Source organism: Symsagittifera roscoffensis, chromosome 2 (genome assembly GCF_963678635.1).
Source record: "Symsagittifera roscoffensis chromosome 2, txSymRosc1.1, whole genome shotgun sequence".
NCBI classification, from domain to species: domain Eukaryota; kingdom Metazoa; phylum Xenacoelomorpha; order Acoela; family Convolutidae; genus Symsagittifera; species Symsagittifera roscoffensis.
The window spans coordinates 66,303,072-66,322,849 of record NC_087063.1 but is presented as its reverse complement, the minus strand read 5'-3'; the positions used below and the strand labels follow the sequence as shown (position 1 = coordinate 66,322,849).

At 36.2% G+C, this 19,778-nt stretch overlaps 4 protein-coding genes across 9 annotated transcripts in view; 2 read left to right on the top strand and 2 right to left on the bottom strand.

The window, feature by feature from the left end:
* LOC134840199 (gamma-aminobutyric acid receptor subunit rho-2-like) overlaps positions 1-18,196 on the top strand; it is a 39,253-nt gene extending 21,057 nt beyond the window's left edge. For 5 of the 6 annotated variants that reach the window (XM_063855921.1, XM_063855918.1, XM_063855917.1 and 2 more), the window contains 4 exons: positions 14,583-14,896; positions 15,390-15,556; positions 16,010-16,149; positions 17,559-18,196. In XM_063855921.1, the coding sequence (XP_063711991.1) occupies positions 14,583-14,896; positions 15,390-15,556; positions 16,010-16,149; positions 17,559-17,980 (1,043 nt within the window). In that variant the 3' untranslated portion in view covers positions 17,981-18,196. Of the gene's footprint in view, positions 1-8,992; positions 9,829-14,582; positions 14,897-15,389; positions 15,557-16,009; positions 16,150-17,558 lie in introns of those variants that run through there. The other variant, XM_063855920.1, reaches the window with a different exon arrangement.
* Positions 1-19,778, top strand: part of LOC134840224 (CD63 antigen-like) — a 228,371-nt gene that overhangs the window by 48,278 nt on the left and 160,315 nt on the right. The window lies entirely within an intron of this gene.
* LOC134840223 (PDZ and LIM domain protein 7-like) overlaps positions 1-19,778 on the bottom strand; it is a gene marked incomplete in the record, with an annotated part of 361,076 nt that overhangs the window by 271,130 nt on the left and 70,168 nt on the right.
* The window catches only part of LOC134840218 (androglobin-like), a 606,395-nt gene that overhangs the window by 572,890 nt on the left and 13,727 nt on the right, over positions 1-19,778 (bottom strand). The window lies entirely within an intron of this gene.

The window sequence follows — 19,778 nt, the reverse complement described above, 5'->3', positions numbered from 1 at the left end:
AACTGTGGAACTTTGTTACTTGAAGCGATTTGTGCTATTTGTAGCGATCTCGCAATAGTGCGCAATTACCACACACACTCATGGTAGTCATGGATATAAATCACGTATGTCTGTGGAAGGAATTAGCTACTTTGATTTAATACAATTTAAATCCGAAAAGCGAAATAGAAATTCAATTAAAATTGATTTATGATAGAAAGGAGCTAGTTGACTATAGTAGTCCTTGCAGTTCGGAAAAATCTACTGAAAGAGTATCGCTTGACTGCTTTGTTAATCTTGAAACATGCTATATTAGGATTAGAGAAAATATCTTGGCATACGAGTGTGTTTGGGCAAAAAAAATGGTTCCATGACAATCTGCACGATTCCAATTTACCCTATGCCAATCTAACCTATACTACTCTACCCTATATTCCGGCGATAACCGGCTCTAGTTTTCGTATAGAGTCCTACCCTCTGTAGGCAAGCTCGCAACACGCTAGCGCAACTGCGGCGATCACTATTTTGCTGTCATCATTCCGTCTTATTTTAGGCTTAAGGTAAATTGGCGTGGGGTAGATTGACATAGGGTAAAATGGCATAGGGTAAAATGGAATAGGGTAAATTGGCATAGGGTAAGTTGTCCTGCTACCAAAAGTCAAGCCTGCGCATAAAAAAGGGATAGGGCCTACATTCCATTTTCAAGATCAACATTTCTAGCACTCATTTTCCAATTCTCGGGTCCGCTTGTCTACCATTTCTATTTGTTGGAGAGCTTCGCCGACATATTTCAATCAATCGCAAAAACTGGGTCGCATTTATGGCCGCAAAACTAACTCTGGACACAAACACTTGTTCGCAAAAATCTGCAATTTGTCAGTTTTAGATGCGATAGTTTGAAACTGCCAACATTTGTTGGAAATTCCCAGGACATAAGCCAACTCCCAGACCCGAAAAAAATAGTTCAATTTAATATGATCGACTGAAGCATCACAGTCCACAACAGTTTTAACCGACTTGAAAAGGGCTTGGTTTTCAATTTCAATGATCAATATGTTTGCTTAAAAAATGTTTCCCACTGTAGCATAGCTTATCGATGTTCAGGCGAGCGTGAATAAACCAGCCTAGGTATACACCAGTGTGGTGGAGGTCAATTGACCACCAATATTGATAACGTATGTTGATAAAAAGGTCGCTATTACGTTGTTACTTTATGTGAAGACAGAGACCTGTCAATTAAGTCGAGAGACACGTTTAAATTAATAATGCTAAAACCAAACTCTCTCGACAGCTAGTGAAAGATATAATTGCTCATACATTTGACACTCATTTGACCCTCCTATATATTTATTTACTTTACTAATACAGTGCTGATTTAAATTATCCGGACAAAACAAACAAAACTTGAGTTTTCAAACGCGTTTTTCTTAACTTGCGCTAAAATTAGACAAAAAATGAAGAGAACAAAAGTTGCTTAGAATTTTACCAGAATTAATATGGTGCAACCTTTTCTCCGAAATTCTCAACCAAAATTTTACCCCAAAAATGGGTCTTTTTGGCTTTTTTCATTTAATCAAGAGTTACGCTGAAAATACTTTGTTAATTGATAACGAATGTATATCACAAGAAGCACTGTATCATTGAACATTATTATAGTCTAGTTTTAGATGGTGGAATCCCTGATGCGCGAAGGACTGAATGCGCGAAAATAAAAATCAGCCAATCAGATTTCAGTATTATAAAATTTGGAAAGAAAGTAAACATTTCCAGGGACTGGAGTCTTGATATTGGCCGATTATAAAAACGGCAAAAATATGCAAAACTTTCAAATTGTGACTGACCGCCGCAAAATTGGGACAAATTTATATTTCAAGGGTTTCGTTATGAAAGAAGCAAAATAATTTTTCATTTAATTCTTTTTAATTGAATGGCAATTGCTTCTTTTTAGAAAAAATTGACGTTCAGCTAATTTTGTTGTCTGTTTTTCGCACACGAATTTTTTTGCGCATTCGGTCCTTCGCGCATGAGAATAGCCCCCGTTTCAGATAGGTTTCAAGGGGGAGGGTTCTCATGCTTGGAGGACCGAATGCTTGAAAAATTTCAAGCAATCAAAACTGCTAAGCGTTTTTATTGGCTAAATGCCTCTCCCTCAAAATTGAAGTCAATATTAACAGAAAATGTATTAAATCAGAAAAAACATAATCAAAAAAATTACAAATTGCGGGTTACAACCGCAATATTATTCAGATAAACATCGAGATTTATCAGTTCAAGTTCATAAAAGTTTCTCAGTCTTCGAATTTTGGCGTTCAACTGACGCCATTTAAATTTTTAGGACGGAGGTTTTTTCGCCCTTTTCGATCCGGCCAAAAACTAAGCGGATCCTGGCTATATCGGTCCGGCAATATGTGAAAACTCATCTGCTTATTATCTTATCGGCCAATATTAACACTCAATTCTGATTGGCTGAAAATAAGCTAAAATTAATTTCAAGCATTCGGTCCTTCAAGCATGAGGGACGCCACCGTTTCAAGGGATATCACAAACAGCCAAAAAGGCACACCGTATATAAGCCAGTCAAAAATTTACGCCATTTTAATGAAACTCTACAACTTTCGTAACTGTTATGAAATGGTTGCATTAAGATCATTTATTAGTTACGTTTTTTTGGCTAATTTATACTTCGACTGGCTTATATACCTGTTCAGGCATTGTGTAAATTTTAAAGACGAATGTTTTATAACACAAACTTTTGAAAAGCGCGTGCTCCCGCCTCAAGTTTAGTATGCATTGACGGCAAAATGACCTTAGAAAATTTTTTGGGTCCGTGATCAATTATAGATATCTCAAAATAGTACAAAAGGGGTACCATTTGGGTCCGAAGGTGGGTCAAATCCCTGAGGGGAAGCGTCCGCCATACCCCCCCTAAATCCGCCCCTGATACCACTTCTTGTGGGGGATTTTATTCTACATAATTTGTAACTGATTGTCTGACTGCAGTCCGCGTCTAGAAGGATGGTTGAACCACTAGTTGATTAAACAAACAACCTAACCCCTGTCTGGTTCTTGAGTCGTCGGTACTTCTTTTACTCTCTTTTTGAGGAAATAGCTATTGACGCAGTTGACTAATAGGGTAATTCTTTTCCTCTTCCGAGCTTTCATTTCATTATAAAAACACCTCAACGGCTTTTTTGTAAATGATTTTGTTCTGTCGGCTCACTTGATTAGATAGTATAACTTTGTATATCAAATTTTAGAATCAAATAAAAAAATACTAAAAAAGACTGAATATTTTGCGAAGACTTTTCAGGCTAAGAGCATTTTTTTAGAGAATTTTGCAGCTATTTTGCAACTCTTCCGCTTTCTCAAGTTGTTTCCAGCCGATCACTATAGTCTTGAGTTAGTAACAACAAAGCGTTCCAAAAGTTATCATTTAACAATGGGTTCTGTTCGACGGACTCTTTTCAGGGGCGGCTTTACGGGGCACCAGGGATAGCAAAATTGAAGCAATATAACAGTAGGTGGTAACATTGAGAAGTATTTAAATTTTGCATGTATTCAACTTGAGAACTATCGCGCATAATATCTTCTTTTCATTTTCAGTCAGTTGCACGTGATAGTAAAATAGATTTCGCAAATAAAATTTTCTGCCTGATTTATACTTTTTTGCTACTAATTTTGCTCTGAAATTTATGTTTCTATTGCCATTAAAATTTTACTTTTTTTTTCCAGTAACTTTGCTTTGAAATAAAATCATAATTACTGTTCGAAAAATAAAAAGAGCTAACCAGCTATTCAATTGAAACTGTCATCTATTGTAATATATCACTGGGGTATCTCCCCCATTCAGAATTTTTGTTCCGACTTTCAATACGAAAGTAACGAAAAATATTTGTGCTCGGGTTGGGTTTTTCTTCAGACAAATTTCGACTTTTTAACTAGCCATTCTTGACGAAATTTTTTATATCATTCAAAAGGTATTGTTGTCCTGAGCATAACTTTGAAAAGATATTTCACCTGTTATGGGGTTTAAAGATTGCTATTTTGGCCAATTTGGGACAATAAACGCGCGATATATTTCGCGCTAGTAACGCGTAAGCGGAGATTTAATCCGTCTAAGAAATCGTTTCAAATTGGTTGAAAGAAGCTTATTTGCCATAATTGATTTGTTACAAGGAGCGAAATCTATTCTTTTGTTTTTTATATGGCGTGTGGGAAGATGATTTTCATAAAACATTTCAAATTTTAGAAAAAAAACTTTCATTTTATTTTATTACATTTAATTTTTCTTTGTTATTACTGCTCCATAAACCTAACAAGACTGCTCGTATCAGGGCGAAGCCATGAATGTTCCGACTGCCTTTTAAGGTTTACGGAGCCGCAGTAATAACATAAAAAATTAAAAGAAATAAAATGAAATGAAAATTTTTTTTTCTAATATTTGAAATTTTTTATGAAAATCATCCCCCACACGCCATATAAAGTACAAAAAGAGAGATTTCGTTCCTTGTAACAAATCAATTATGGCAAATAAGCTTCTTTCAACCAATTTGGAACGATTTATAAGACGGATTAAATCTCCGCTTACGCGTTAATAGTGCAAATTATATCGCGCGTTAATTGTCCCAAATTGCTCAAAATGACCAAAATGGCTATCTTTAAACCCTCATAACTCTACGAAAAATGAGCACAGGTGAAATATCTTTTCAAAAACTCAGAACAACAATATTTTTTGAATGATATAGAGTCAAAAATGGCTAGTTAAAAAGTCGAAATTTGTCTGAAGAAGAAAAAAACCCACCCCGAGCACAAATATTCCGTTACTTTCGTACCAAAATTCGGAACAAAAACGACAGATGGACCTGATGCTCAACAACAAATCTTTATCTGCGATTGCTGCAAGAACCTTGACCTTAAAATGAGGAGCGTTTTTAGCGTAATTTTAAGTGTCAAGGAGAACAGAGATGCAACTAAGATTTTCACGAGGGGGCGGATTTTCAAAAAATGTTCGTAAAATTTGTCGACCTTTTTCTCCGAGAAATTTTAGAGTTCGTCAGCCAAAAATGGATATCTCAAAATAGTACAAAGTGGAGAGACTTTGGGTCGGCAGGAGGTCGAATCCCCAAGGAGGGGGAACCCCCCTTCCCTAAATCTGCTGGTGAGGGAGATCCTTCTAAAATTTTGAAATGTAAAGGTTCTCACTGTAAAACAAAGTTGAAAATAAACTATCAATACCTAATATTCAAATTTCCGCTTTACAGATAATTGAATTTATTGTGAATTAGAAAAATTAGTCTAAATTATCTGAAAAGCTTACTTTTTTTTGAAATGTTATTTTATTTTTAAAATGTTATTTTATGAAGTAAGATAAAGCTAGATGAAAGACGACACATACGCAATTCGAAAGAAATCTGGTTACTATCGACGCCTGCTCGTTGGAAACCGGTCATAAAAAAAACCTTATACACCGGCAAAAATTAGGTTTAAGGAGCAGTAACAACATCAAAAATTTCAATGAAATAAAACAAAATGAAAAAGAAAAATTTTTTATGAAAATCATCCCCCCCACATGCCATATAAAGTTTTAAAGGATAGATTTCGCTCCTTGTAACATACCAATTATGGCAAACAAGCTTCTTTCAACCAAGTTTGGAACGATTTCTAAGACGGATTAAATCTCCGCTTACGCGTTTATAGCGCGAATTATATCGCGCGTTAATTGTCCCAAATTGGTCAAAATGGCCAAAATGGCAATCTTTAAACCCCCACAACTTTACAAAAAATGATCACAGGTAAAATATTTTTTCAAACTTAAGCTCAGGATAACAATACGTTTGAATGGTATAAAAATGTTTGAAGGAAAACTTTGTCTGAAGAAAAAAACCCACCCGAGCACAAATATTCCCTTACTTTCCTATCGAAAGTCGGAACAAAAACAATTTAAAAAGGTCTATAATACACATGTCAGAACTGCTTCCAAAAGGCAGGCTTATCACAAGCGATATAAAAGCATTCGTTTTACCTTGTTCCCTGGGATGTAGAGGTTTGTTTTGTCTTTCAAATGAGAAAATTGTATGCGAAGTTTTACTTCGCTTACAAGCCAAGACAAACTACTATCAGACGTTTCGGGCTGTTAAAGCTTTGATAAATGAAAACTCAGCATCATCAGCTGTACATATTCTAGGCAAAAAAAGGTAGATTGGAAAATGCTACTTTTAATTTTTCAAAAAATGAAAACAAGTCTTAACAATAAAAACAACCTTAAAAGGTCTATAATACAAATTTCAAAGAACTGCTTGCAAGTGACAGGCTTGTCACAAGCGATATAAAAGCAATCCTTTTACCTTGTTCCCTGGGATGTAGAGGTTTGTTTTGTCTAGGGTTTCTCTGTTGTTTTCCTGGGGGAGGCTGGTAGGATCTATTGTAGTGTCCTCCTCCTCTTCTCGGTCAAGTGTAATTGTTGCATTTGTTTTATTGTACGAGGAAAACTGTTGTCAAATGTTCCTAAATTATTATTAATATCGGAGTTCAAGGCCTTCATATATTTTTATCGCACCAAGGCTAAAAAGCAGGCTATTTGAAAAATAAAAACAGTTTTTTTAACTTTCCTAATTTTTCCGATGATGTATTTTCCATATGATTTGACATACCAATCGGCGACTTTGCAGTGGCTGCCATGTTGCAAAATGGAAGTAAATGTCAAGCAAAAGCCCCGTTACATATACATATTTTGGAAGTCTATTAGTTTAAGTACTACATTGTTTTGCTTTTTTCAGAAACTTTTGTCTATCCACTAATCAGGTTGATTAAAAAAGTTTGAAACAATTATATTTTACCGGATTAATAGGACAAGTCACGCGTGTGCTCAAACTTCCTTTCTTCTCATGAAATTGTATTTATTTTTCTCTTTATTTGGAATTAAGCGGCATTGATCTGGGATAACCAAAAATCCTATTCGTACCATTTCCATATATGGAAAAATAATTGTCACACAATTCCTTTGCAAATACATCAAAACAGAAAACTGCATAAACGGTATATAAATAGGGGTTTTCAATATCCGGATTTGATACAACAAAAATTATTCCTTTAACCGAAAACTAATTTTTTTCTGCTCTCCGTTTGGTCATTATTTATTTGTGTTCATATACAAACACAAGTGATCAAGTATCTGTTGTTCAAAAACCATAAGTGGCTGAAACATTGAAAATCTCGCACGTAATATGCATTGAGACCAACCTAGAACATATTATTTATTTCATGCATAGGACATGCAAAGAAAAAGTTTGCATCTTTTCAAAAAACTGTCGTGAAAAACAAAAAATACAAATTTTGGGTTCTCAGGACTACGTTGTGCACACAAAAAAATATATTTGCATGCAATAAAAAACAAATTTGAGATAAAGTTAGCGAAAAATTCCCATACATTTATTTTCTATTTAAACAATGAAAAAAAAAACTTTTTTCCTTTTTTTTCCATGCCAGAATAACAGAAAAAAATGTAAACTTTTTGCCCTGATTTTGAAAAATTGCATAGAATTTGAATTGATTAGCACTTCCGAAGTGCAATACATAGACTTAAGTGCAAGGAATTGTATGATTGACATTTTTGGTCTCTGGTGCTCAACCCGAGTAAGAGACTTCTAGCACGGCTTAATGTCAACTCAAAGCGTTTTTGAGCCTAAATGGCTTTCAAATTTTCTATGCAACATCATTTTTAGAACTTCTTTATCAATAGTATTGCTAATTTGCAGATAGTCTTAAAATATTCCGCAACCTTCGATATTATTTTTCTTCCAATGGTTACAAACTTTGGCATTTGAAACTATTGCACCGTCTTTTGAAGAAAGTGAAGAATTATTTATGCTGGGGATGGTTTTTGTTCAGACCAAGTTCTTACAGAAAGTTTTGAAAATTTGCTCATCGATCCTAGAGTTCTTTGATTCCCCAGCAATTATGATTGCACTTGCCTTTCTGCTGTTTCAATCAGTTTTTCAAAAAAAGTTTTGACATTTTGGGGAGAGTAACTGGAATTTTAAGATTCCCAGGCGGATAGAACTTGCACTTTCCTACCTGCGTTCAGAATCTAGTTAAATTCGCGAATTATTTATGCGAGCGAATCATCCCGCTTTCTTAATCGTGCCAAATTGAACTAAGGCAAATAAAATTGGCTGTTTAAATTCCGTATCAAGTTTTGAATTTATTTGAAAATATTTGATACAAGAAGTCTAAACTTTATAGCTTATTAAAAATTGTTAACCAAAAATTTTACCAAAAACTTTTCGATAGAAGCTAAGGGGCAACCGGAAAGTTCAGGACTTTGCCCTTATATAGGAGCATTTTTTAATGGGATGTTCAAAATTCAATAGCTTGTCTAAATGTAGGTTTAAATTGGAGAGACTGGACTTAAAAGTTTTCAAGGCTTGACATAAATTGGAGTGTGGAGAGTAACTATAACGTAGAGTTGAGTTTTTTACGCAATTTTAGGTACCATAGAGAAAACTCAGTCGGTTAAAGTCTCGCAGCATATCAAAACTGTCATTCATGACTCGATATCAACTACAGTAGCTCGAAGAAATTGAGAGTAAAAAAAAACAGGTCTCAATTTTTTGCTCACTTTAACAATTTACCATTAGGGTAAGGAAAAGAGTGCTCTACTAGTCTGAGTTTTTTTTTTACTTTTTTGAATGTATTGAGGGGGGGGGGGGTCTTGACAAAATTGAATTTTTTCAAAATCTTTTTCATGTCAGACAATTGATTATGAAAAACGGCTCTATTTTGATACCCTTAGTATATATTGGCGCCGAAATTAATTATAATCTCTTAATTAAGGCCGCTCTTCTTTCTAGCCAAAAAATTACAAAAATTCATGAGAAACAAATTTATTTTTTTTACTTTTGTGCAATGGCTTATTCCATAGCCTTGTTTCTATTGGGCCCGTTCAATGATATAAAACTAAAATTAACCTCTGTTATAGAGTTTAACTTTTTCTACCTCTGTTTCAAGCAGTTCCCTCAAAGCCGGAATTTTTCCTTTTTCTCGCTAGCTGATGGCTCGTTATAATTGTTAACACCTGCACCGGATTAAGGAGGTCGCTCATTACTTTGCAAACAAACCACCCAAATGGAACCAAACTAATCCTGCTATTTACTTTCATTTGGTCGCCAAATTGAGCTTCATCTTATCCGTTGTTTTGTTCATAATGGGATCAATATTTTTAATATCAACCACAAACACCTAGTTTAGTATTTGCCGACTCCGTCATGTTGTCGCTTCATAGTTACAGCCCCTCTGAGACTGAGAACCATTAAATTGATCCTCAATTTTGAAAAATTTTATGGTTTTCTTTGTCTGGTACTTTCAGAGCAAATTTGTTTTGATTTCTTCTAAATAACGTAAGGTGTACCGGATTTTTCATCAAGCAAAAAACAGGTCTGAAAACCTTGCGTAACTCCATTGTTAGGGTCCAGCCAATAAAAATCAGTCAGCTGAGCAAAAAACAACCCAATTTGTTTAATCTCTTCGAATTACTTTTTCTCGTCCCCATGCCTGGAAGTTTGCAGAAATCAACAGGAATCGTTCCCCATCTGCTGTTTTTAAATGTGTTTTTACTCCTCCCTGATGTTTCAACTATTTACAGTGGTCCGCACTCTTCTTCAACTTCCACTCCATTTCTGCCATTATTGCCCACGGATTACCAGAAGTCGATTCGACCCAACCACTTTTTTGGACCCACCCTAGTGGGAGCGGGTTTTCACATTGTGTCTTTCGGCCCTGTGAGCAGTAAAGGCATGTCTATCACTAATGAAATTTACGTGCGATGCAAGTGGAATGACAGTCGACTTAAAAGTGGGTACTAAACAAATACACTTCAGAAGCACTAGGAAAATTCAGAAGCCTAAAATTTCAATCCTCCTTGCACGGGAATATTTGGAGGCGGAGTGGGAGGGGTGAACGCATTTTTTCTTTATGACTTCGACCTCTTCAGCACCCATAGGAACCTCCTTTTTGGTATTTTCCAAATAGTGCCCGAAAACAGCTTTTTGGCCTATTTTAAGAAATTTACCTGCCACAAAGAAAGTGATTATCACAATTTTGAAATACTGTATGAGGCGGCCCTATGGGCGATGAAGAGGCGGCTCCCTGTAGGTTTCCACCTTAATTTTCAGTTGGGTTCTCCGTTAATTATACTTCTTCACATTCTCACTTTTTTACTCGGACTTCTCCGAAAAAATTATTTCAATACAAATGAAACTGCAGGTAAGGTGGCTCAAAATAAAGACATAGGAAGCAAAGAATAAGTTTCAAAAACACTTTTTTCAAGTTCTACAGACAGTGGGGAATCTATTATACTCAATACCAGAAAAAATTAAAAATTATTTCTTGTTTGGCATGTATTTCCTCAAAGCTACCTTACCTGTTGTTCCTGCTACTATCAAATCGTATCATTTGAAAGCTTTCCGTCCACTAAAGCTAAATTTTATCGCTAATTTAGCGCAGTTTTTTAATATAAAAAAGCCAAATCAATGATAAATTATCGCTAATTTATCAAAGTTCTTCGATAAATACTCGCTAATTAACTCAGCAATGAAATAGCACGGAGTTGTCCAAAATCTGAAAAAATATAAGATTGGGTGAGCAGTTTTTCATCGCTTATTATTACGGGAAACTCGAAAAACGAATCAAGTCATTCCGAAGAGCTTCAACTTTTCATTTTGCTAAGAAGCTCGATAAACAATAAACACACTGAAACATTTTTTTTGTTGATCTGAGTTCATTAATTTTTCCCAGTTGTTTAAAGGTTTTGTTTCCAAACAAAGGAACGCCGACAAAACCAAACAATTATTAACGAATCATCAAATTGATTACCTACAAAAAAATTGAAAGCAAACTAGGAGTTTCATTAACTAGAGTACTATTTTGAACCGTAATTACGAAATGACTCAAGCCTAGATTTCGAACCGCGTTTTTATTCCAACCATTGAAAATGGGAGGAACTTTGTATTCGGGTATATTCTAATTTTCTTTTCATGCAAAATCAGGTAACACAAATTGTTCTCGAAACGATTTGAATGATATGTCATATAAAAAAAACCTTTCAGTCCTGATTTGAACGTCATTTCAACAAATCCGAAAATTTTTTTCAGTGTCAAGAAAAACCAGTTTGAAGTGTTTGACGTTTAGCTAATTGCGAGCCAAAACGGAGTATGCAGGTTTATAAGAGGCTTAATTTTTTAGCGCCATTTTGGAAAGCAAAAATTTTTGAAATTTGTTTTTTTTTTGCAAAAGAAATACTCAAAATTTTTCATAACTTAGATCAGCTGCACATAACTAAAACAAAAAAATAGTTCTAGTTTACCTAACAAATATTCTTTAATAAAGAAGGGGAGATCTTCTATTTGGGTAGATAATTCATAGCACCCAAAAAAACAGTAGCATATGTCCCAAAATTTAACTTCTTGAATTTTGATTGGTTGAACCAACGAATTTATGGATTGATTGCTTACTGTTCAAGCAGCATAAACTCAAGCTGCAGAATATTGACCCAACGAAGCTGCAGAATTTGAGCCAACGACTTTATGGATTGATTGTTTACTCTTCAAGCAGCATTAACTCAAGCTGCAGAATATTGAACGCCGCAGTGGCGAGCCTGCAAACAAATGAACAAAGGGAAGCACTCTGAACGAAATTTATCGCCACCGAGGTTCAGCTAAACTACTCTTGAACCAATTGAAAAAATTTGGGACTTATGCAACTGTTTTGGATAAAAAAAATAGCTGAGCCAAAAGCAAAACCATACGCTTGACTATAGAAAGATAATGAACTCATATGATGTTCATTGGTTGAAAAATAAGCCAATGAAGCAGTCGGGGTGGTTCGTGTTTTGAGCTTGCCAAAGCCGAAGCACGAAGGACTGATGAAAATATTCAGCAAGTAAAGCCGTGGAGCGCAAATATACGCAAATGACACTCACCGCTAGTGCACATCGAGCTGATCTATATAACATACTGTTTATTTTGTTTTTGGTTGGTTTTTTGAACAAAGCGTTGAGCGAAAAGGATTTTTTTACGGTTTCCTCATTTCTAATTGTTTCCTCGTTTTGAGGCAGCCCATTAGTGGCGAAGTACAACAGTGCGGGAATTGAATAAGTGTTCAACAGTGCCAAAAAATGATGATTTTTGGCACTGTTGAACACTGTTTTACATTTTCTTGTACTTCGGTACTTTTAAACGTCTCCCCACGTTTTCCATCAATCAGTACCTTTACGATGAGAATTATACACACTAGGAAGCTCCAAATTGCAACATTGTTTCATTCATCAAATATGAATGAGGTTCTATGAACAAAAACTGACTTGTTCCAAATTTACGAAGAAAAATACTGATTTAATTTAACGGCTGGAGATTCTTTAATAAACAAGTAGTGGAAAGAGATTGTTAATTAGATCGACTTGTATTTTTTTTGAACAAATTAAATTTAATTAAACTTTTTGCGTTCCAAAAATGAAGGTGAGTTTAAATTCTAAAAGCTTTGTATCAATAAGTATTTAGCTGTTTGGTACAAATGCTTATATAAGACAAAAGATTTGTTCCAATTTTATAAGAAGATTAAAAAAAGTGAGATAATTAGGATTTTACTACCTTTTTCTCGAAACTGGAAAACAGTTCAAGACAATTAACAGCTTTATTGAATTTCAATATAAAATAAACCTCGAGATCATCAATGTCTTTTTATGTTCCTCATTTAAGCCCGCTGCGTGGTTGAAACATTAACTTCTCTTGGACATTAACAAGTTGTGTTCGGGCAGGTGTTAGTTTTTGTATAGATTTTCCCCACACAAAATCAGGTACGTCAAACAGTCATCGCAATGGGTCAAGTATTATATTATATTAAAGCCATCTTTAGTTAGTCATGATTCCAATCATACTTGAACAAGTTTCAAAACAATTTCTCATTGTCGAGAAACACTGGCTTGAAATTTTTGGGTCTTCGACTGAGTTTAAAGTAAAATTTCTACACATTTTAATCTGAACTAAGCTAGTCCAGATATATGTCTAACTCTCTATCTTAACTAGTTCGACCAAGATCCGCCCCTCTTGATTTGATTTTAAATTCACTGATGATGATGATGATTGGCTTTACCACTCTTTCTTGAACACAAGAGTGGTAGAAGGCTCACAAAGCCTCACAGAATAAAACAGTTTTCAGGGTTCGTTTAAACAGCGTAAAATCAATAATATCTGTTAAGAGAACAGGCAGTGAGTTCCAAATAACAGCTCCTTGGTAGGCAATGCTCTTTTTGGTAAATTCTTTTCTGCAATTCGGAAGGATAAACTTTTGTCTGCGGGAAGGGTTGACAGAAGCAGAATTCTTTTTGAAAAGATTGTATAAATAATCGGCACAGTTCCAATTGTGAAACACGCGAAACATAAAGCAGCATATTTTGAACCTAATTCTTTGGTAAAGTGGAAGCCAGTGCAATTTCTTCAGTAACTCGTTTGTTGATGCTGTTCTCCTCGTAGCACCTAAAACAAACCTGGCGGCAGCGTTTCGAAATTTCTGTAGTTTAATAAGTAAAATTTTATTCACTTTCATATATAACGCATTGCAATAGTCAAGCCTTGACAGAATAAAGCTAATAACAAACATTTTTCTTTGGTCTAAAGTCAGAAAACGTCGAATGGAATATAATTTACGCAATTCTAGATAACATAACTTGCAACAATGGTTTATTTGCTTCTCAAATGACATGTTGTAATCAAGGTAGAACCCCAAAAGTTTGGTAAAGCATTTAAGAAACTCTTCTTTATTAAAAATTTTCACTGGCTTTAAATAATCGTGATGCAGTTGTCTACCGAAAAACACTACTTCTGTTTTTCCATCGTTTTTATTAAGACTTAAGTGCAATTGGGAGCATAATTTTTCAATGTTTTCTAGTTTGTGGTTATTTTGCATGAGATTAATCTCCAAAAACAGTTGAGAATCATCGGCATAAAAGTGGTACGCAATGTTGCTATCAATAAGGTAATCAAGAATAGGTTGTAAATAAAGGATGAATAAAATCGGCCCCAAAACAGAGCCTTGTGGGACTCCAGTTTCGACCTGAATTTTGTCTGACAGACTACTATTTACCAAAACTTGTACAAAGCGGTTACTAAGATAAGTTTCAAAGAATTGTTTAACTGTGTGCGCAATACCAATTTTGTTTTCAAGAATCTTTAATAACAATGAATGGTCAATTGTATCAAACGCAGCAGAAAAATCCATTTGAACATCGTAAAAACACTTTTCCGAATCAATTTTACAATATATATAATGAGAACAGAGCAAGAGACCACTCTCTGTTGAATAACCTTTACGGTAAGCCGACTGAAATTGAGGCCAAAGCCGATTTGAGGTTAAATGTTCACTCATCTGTGAAAGTACAAGCTTTTCAGTAATTTTTGACAACGCTGACAAATTAGTAATCGGGCGATAACTTGACATAGTTTCTTGGTTTAAGCCATGTTTTAGAAGTGGTCTGATGACTCCTTGTTTAAAAACATCAGGAAAAACGCCAGATAACAGAATGCAATTAAAAAGATCTGATGTTTCTCATTTAGTTCTCCATGCTAACCTTACAAACACCTCGCGACGTGCTAAGCGAGACAAAAGCCATCAGTTCAAACGAGTCCTACAAGACAGCGTGTTCTTAGCTGGTGACTACTACAACCAAATATGGAAGCCAGATCTCTACTTTCCAGACGCCGTTGAGCTGAAGAGGCCAATCATAGAGGCCGATGACTCATTGCAACTGCAGGTGGACAAGGATGGGAACTTTCTCTACTCTATGCGACTGATTGTGCAGACCAGGTGTAGTCTAAGGATGACATACTTCCCTCTGGACCAGCAGGAGTGTCCAATCTGCATTAGTCACGTGAGTTTAATCTGGATGTCAAAATTTGGACACGCTAGCGGAGGCCCGGCTCCCTCGCTATCCAGTGGGTCTATATGGTACTTATTTACGACATCGAAAAAGGACGACCGAATCCAAAATATTTTGTAATGCGCAATTGAAGCCGATCTTACATAATTTTGAGGGGGGGAAATTGCCAGGGGGAAATGGAAATATTTTTGTCCGGTTTTCTACAAACTGTCTAAACTTTGAAAGACTACACTCTTTTTGAGGAAACTCACAAGTTCCCATATCTTAACCTTGGAAAATATCGCTGAATCCTTGTGAAAATCCAAGATCCACGAATCCTGAAAAGAGGGCTCAAAGAGTTCAACGGCTTTTTGTAAAACTAATCGAACTTAACACTCTTTTTAATCGTAATTCTGTTAAAAGTGAGCGCATTTTTAAACTTTGGGCTCACTTCAAGTCTTTTTGAGGTTGTTTTTATTTGTTTGTTGTGACTGCACGTGTGTAGTACAAGTACCCGGTGGAAGAGCAGAGTCTGTCATGGTTCTGGGATCCGATCAACATGTCCTCGGAACTGTCCACTCCCCACTTCTACGTGGAGAACAACGTGGAAGCAAAGACCTCCTACTACCAGTCACTTGGACACACATACATAAACCTATGCGCACACATCAAGTGAGTCACGAGTCTTTACCTAAAACTTCAAGAAAATAAAAATTTTATCTGAACCATTTGATATTAATTTGCACTTTTAACTGATAACATAATTGCGATCTGTTTCAAAAAAAAACATACAAAAGTTTGTGACTATCTGGCCTTGTAGTTGATGAAAACTGTTTTGGGCGGTCAAGAATGAGATTATTGACTTCTATCCTCATAAATAACTATATTTACAATAAACCGAGCTCAATGTCTGCAACCAAAGCCAACAAAAATCCAAGAACAGTTTCTGAATTCATAAGCTGTGTTCTGTTTTTTATAAAAACTTTCCCAAGCCATCTAATTCTTGAACATTGTCCATCTGTGCGTATCTGAAATTTTCTCCGCTTTCCTGATTGGTTCACATCTGCATGAGGTAACTGATTGGTGTTTAGTGATGTCATTTGTTGTTCTGTTTGCGGAGTGTAGGTTCAAGCGGAAGTTGACCGAGTACTTCATAGTGATGTACTGTCCCTCCTTCATCCTCACCGGTCTATCCTTCCTCAACTTCTGGCTGGACAAGAGGGCAGTCCCCGCCAGGGCCAGTCTCTCCATCACATCCATACTAGGTTAGGTCCATTTAAGGTTGGCTATTCCTGTTTAAGCTCTACCTAAATTTCAATCGAAATTGGCTACTGTGAAGAAAATTTAAGACGATTGAATTCGCGTGATATGTGTGAGCAGGGAGGGATTTAGGGGGAGCGTGGGGGAGGGGGGGTGCATTTCTACCTCCAAACTCAGGGATCCCACTCCTCTTCTTGATGCATACGTTCCCCTTTTGGTTTTACTTTACAACATCCATTTTCGGCCAACCTGCCCTAAGGTTTTTCTAAGCGACCAATTTCTAGTAATTTTGAGGAGGGGGTCTTGAAAAACGACAACTTTTTGGTCAAAGCTTTGAGAAATTACATTTTTGGTCTGCTTTTTTTCAGAAGTTTTTTAGAGTAGGGTTTCTACAGTATTTCGGGAAAACTCGGAAAATCAATTGATTCGACCTTAGAATAAAGGTCGACAACATTTTCGTGTTTTTTTTAAATCCTCCTCCTCTTGATAATTGTCGATTGTTTTTTAGATTGCCGTATTTGGGTTACCAAGCCCTTCTAAACACTTTCCAAAATACCTTATAAAATACTTTTTGCCAACAAATTTTGCGCTGCAGCATTTAAGAGATTTTGAATAGGATTCGACATGCGGACGCCCCCCCCCCCCCCTCAGGGATTCGACCCCCTGCCGACCCAAAGGGTCCCCCCTTTGATCCCTGAGGGGGGGGGGGGCGTCAGGGATTCGACCCCCTACCGACCCAAAGGGTCCCCCCTTTGATACTTTTTCAGAAATCCATTTTTGGCCGACCGACCCTAAAAATTTTCTAAAGGCGCCTTCGGCGCCAATATATACTAACTTTGAGGGGGACCGCGCGCCAAAAAAAACGCGATTTTTTTGTCAAAATTTTTCAAAAAGTGCCCAAAAACGGCTTTTTTGACCGTTTTTTTTCAAAAATTTGCCTGCGGCGCAGAAAATTTTGCCAAAATAGGGGCAAAACAGTGCTTTGGGAGAGCTCGAAAGTCAATTTGGTCGACCTAAAAAAAAAAAAAGGTCGTCAAAATTTTGGAAAATTTTTTGAAAATCCGCCCCCCCCCCTCGAGAAAATCCTAGATCCGCCCCTGGCTCAAATTGTGGTTTTTTCGTTATATTCTCGAGGGAGGGGGGGGGGCGGATTTTCAAACAATTTCGAAAATATTGTCGACCGTTTTTCAGGTCGCCCAGATTGATTTTCTGAGCTCTCCCAAATCACTATAAAAACACCCTACAGGCAAACTTTTGATAAAACAGACCAAAAAAAGGCGTTCGCCACCCCCTCAAAATTAGTATATTTTGGCGCCGAAGGCGCCATTAGAACAATTTTAGGGTCCGTTCGCCAAAAATGGATATCTCAAAATGTATATCAACGCATTTCATCAATATAATTTTGTTGTTCTAGCTCAAATAACCCTGATGACAGGAGTCTCCTATTCGTTCCCTTCTGGAAGTGACCTCAAAATCATAGACGTCTACTTAATCGTCAATTTCTTCTTCACTGTCTGTACTATCATCGAATTCACCATCGTCTCATACAAGGGAGCCGAACCACAACTACTCAAACAGAGAACCCGCATGCACATTAAACTCAGTAATGCCGACCCCGAAGAAGCCACAGGCACTGCATTAAATAGTAATAGACGTCAAAGTCAGAAGAAAGGTATAGCTGCCAGAAGTCTGGAAGCTTTTACAGCCCAAGGACGAGACATTGACGTCGTTTCTCGCTATATCTTCACGGCCTTGTTTATTATATGGAACATCGGCTATTTTATAACAGTCTTTGCTTTATCCATGACAGAACAGAAGAAAAATCATCGCTTTTGAGCCCTACATTGGTCTTGAAACTTAGCCCGAATTCCTGAAAATTCGATATTCGATGAAAACGAGTCGATCGGTTAAAATAATCTGAAATGGGATTCAGCAATAAAAACTGAATTTGCTCAGAAAGCTAGACAGTTTAACTTTCATCTTAATATTATCACAATCTGTTCCCAATTGAACTGCAGCTGTTTTAGATTAATATGAATGTCATTGCTTCAACGATATTTTTTGTATCGCTTTCTTTATTATTCGAATACTTTTACTTAGGCGCGGGCTTAGAGGGAGCTGATTTGGTAAGCTTCAATCGAGATGCGAATCGACGTTAGCTTTATGGGGGAACTAGAAACACAAAAAAATCCGATTTTTTGCCTGGTGCAAGTTGTCGCTTATTTGAAAAAGTGCAACCAAATGTCACTTTCGACTAGTGTTGCAACAATAGTTTGAACGTTCGAACGTTCATTCGCGAGATTGACGTTCGAATGCTAATTTTATCATTCGAATATAGATTATTATCTAGAACAAAGTTGTCATGCTGCTCTGTAATTGGTTGAATAAGGATCAAAATCGCATCGGCTTTTATTTGATTCATTTCAAAATGATTAAAGTGAATTATGGCTGCTGCTAACCATGTGTGATAATTAAGATTTGTTAACTACGTGACCCGAAATTGAATATTTTATTATTTTTTTTGCGAAGGTTCCAGTTTTTTGTGGAAAAAAATTTACCTCTCAGAAATTTTGGGAAGTTCAACATTCGAATGAACGTTCGAATGTTCGTGTCAAACGTTCGAACTCTTGATTTGAACATTTGTTGCAACGCTACTTTCGACAAGCTTCGTCTCACGTTTGTACTCTTGCAAATAAATTGGGTAAAATTTGAGATTGTTTTGAAACTATGGTCACTTTTTTGAGCTTTTTCTGTTGACCTTTTTCTTTAATCAAGTCTTTTTTTTTCCAGCTGTCCCGGTTCCGCCAAACGACTGACTGTTAATCATGATATAAATTAATCATGACAAATACTTTTTGTCTTTCATTGGATGATTTTGTCAGCAACGACATTTTAGTGGCGTAAAAAGTGAAAACGGAACTTTTCAAATTTTTAATTATATTTTGAAGAGGTGTCCATAATTTTTTTATTATGCTTTTTTCATGAAAATGTTGAGAAGACCTGTGTGCTTAGAGTTTGAAAAATCGAAATTTCACTTCATTTTTAATTATTTTCCAACAAAAACTTTTTTTTGTGTTTCGATCATCTGGAGCAACTTTTTGTGTTTTGTGAGCGTTCAACAGAACTTGGCATTTCTATTTTTCTCGGCTGAAAAAAAATGTGTTCGATTTAGCTCCACTGAAGCTGGACCAACCCAGACTTTCTCGACGAAAATCGTGCATGTCCCCCATTACGAGGCCAAAATATGCATTCTGTGCATTGTAAGCTGATTCCGTAACAGCCCGAAATCCGATTTGTCGCGGAATCCGCAACATTGCTTCATTTTTAATCTTCTTCGCTGTTTTGGATTCCACAAACAAACACCTAAAAGATAGTAGCGCTCAAAATTGCTCCAAAAATAGGCCAATTTGCGGAAGGAATCCGCAACAGTATTTGCGGATTACTGAACAGTTTGTGGAATCCACAATCACACAATAAGATGTGTATAGTTAATTTGAGCTGTTGCGGAATCCGCAACTGAAAGCAAAATCCGTAAAATGGAAATAGTTGACAAGCTACAAAATTCGTATATGCTTAACTGTTCGATTGTTTCGTTACGAGATACGATAGGGGGGGGGATACTTAACAAGATACG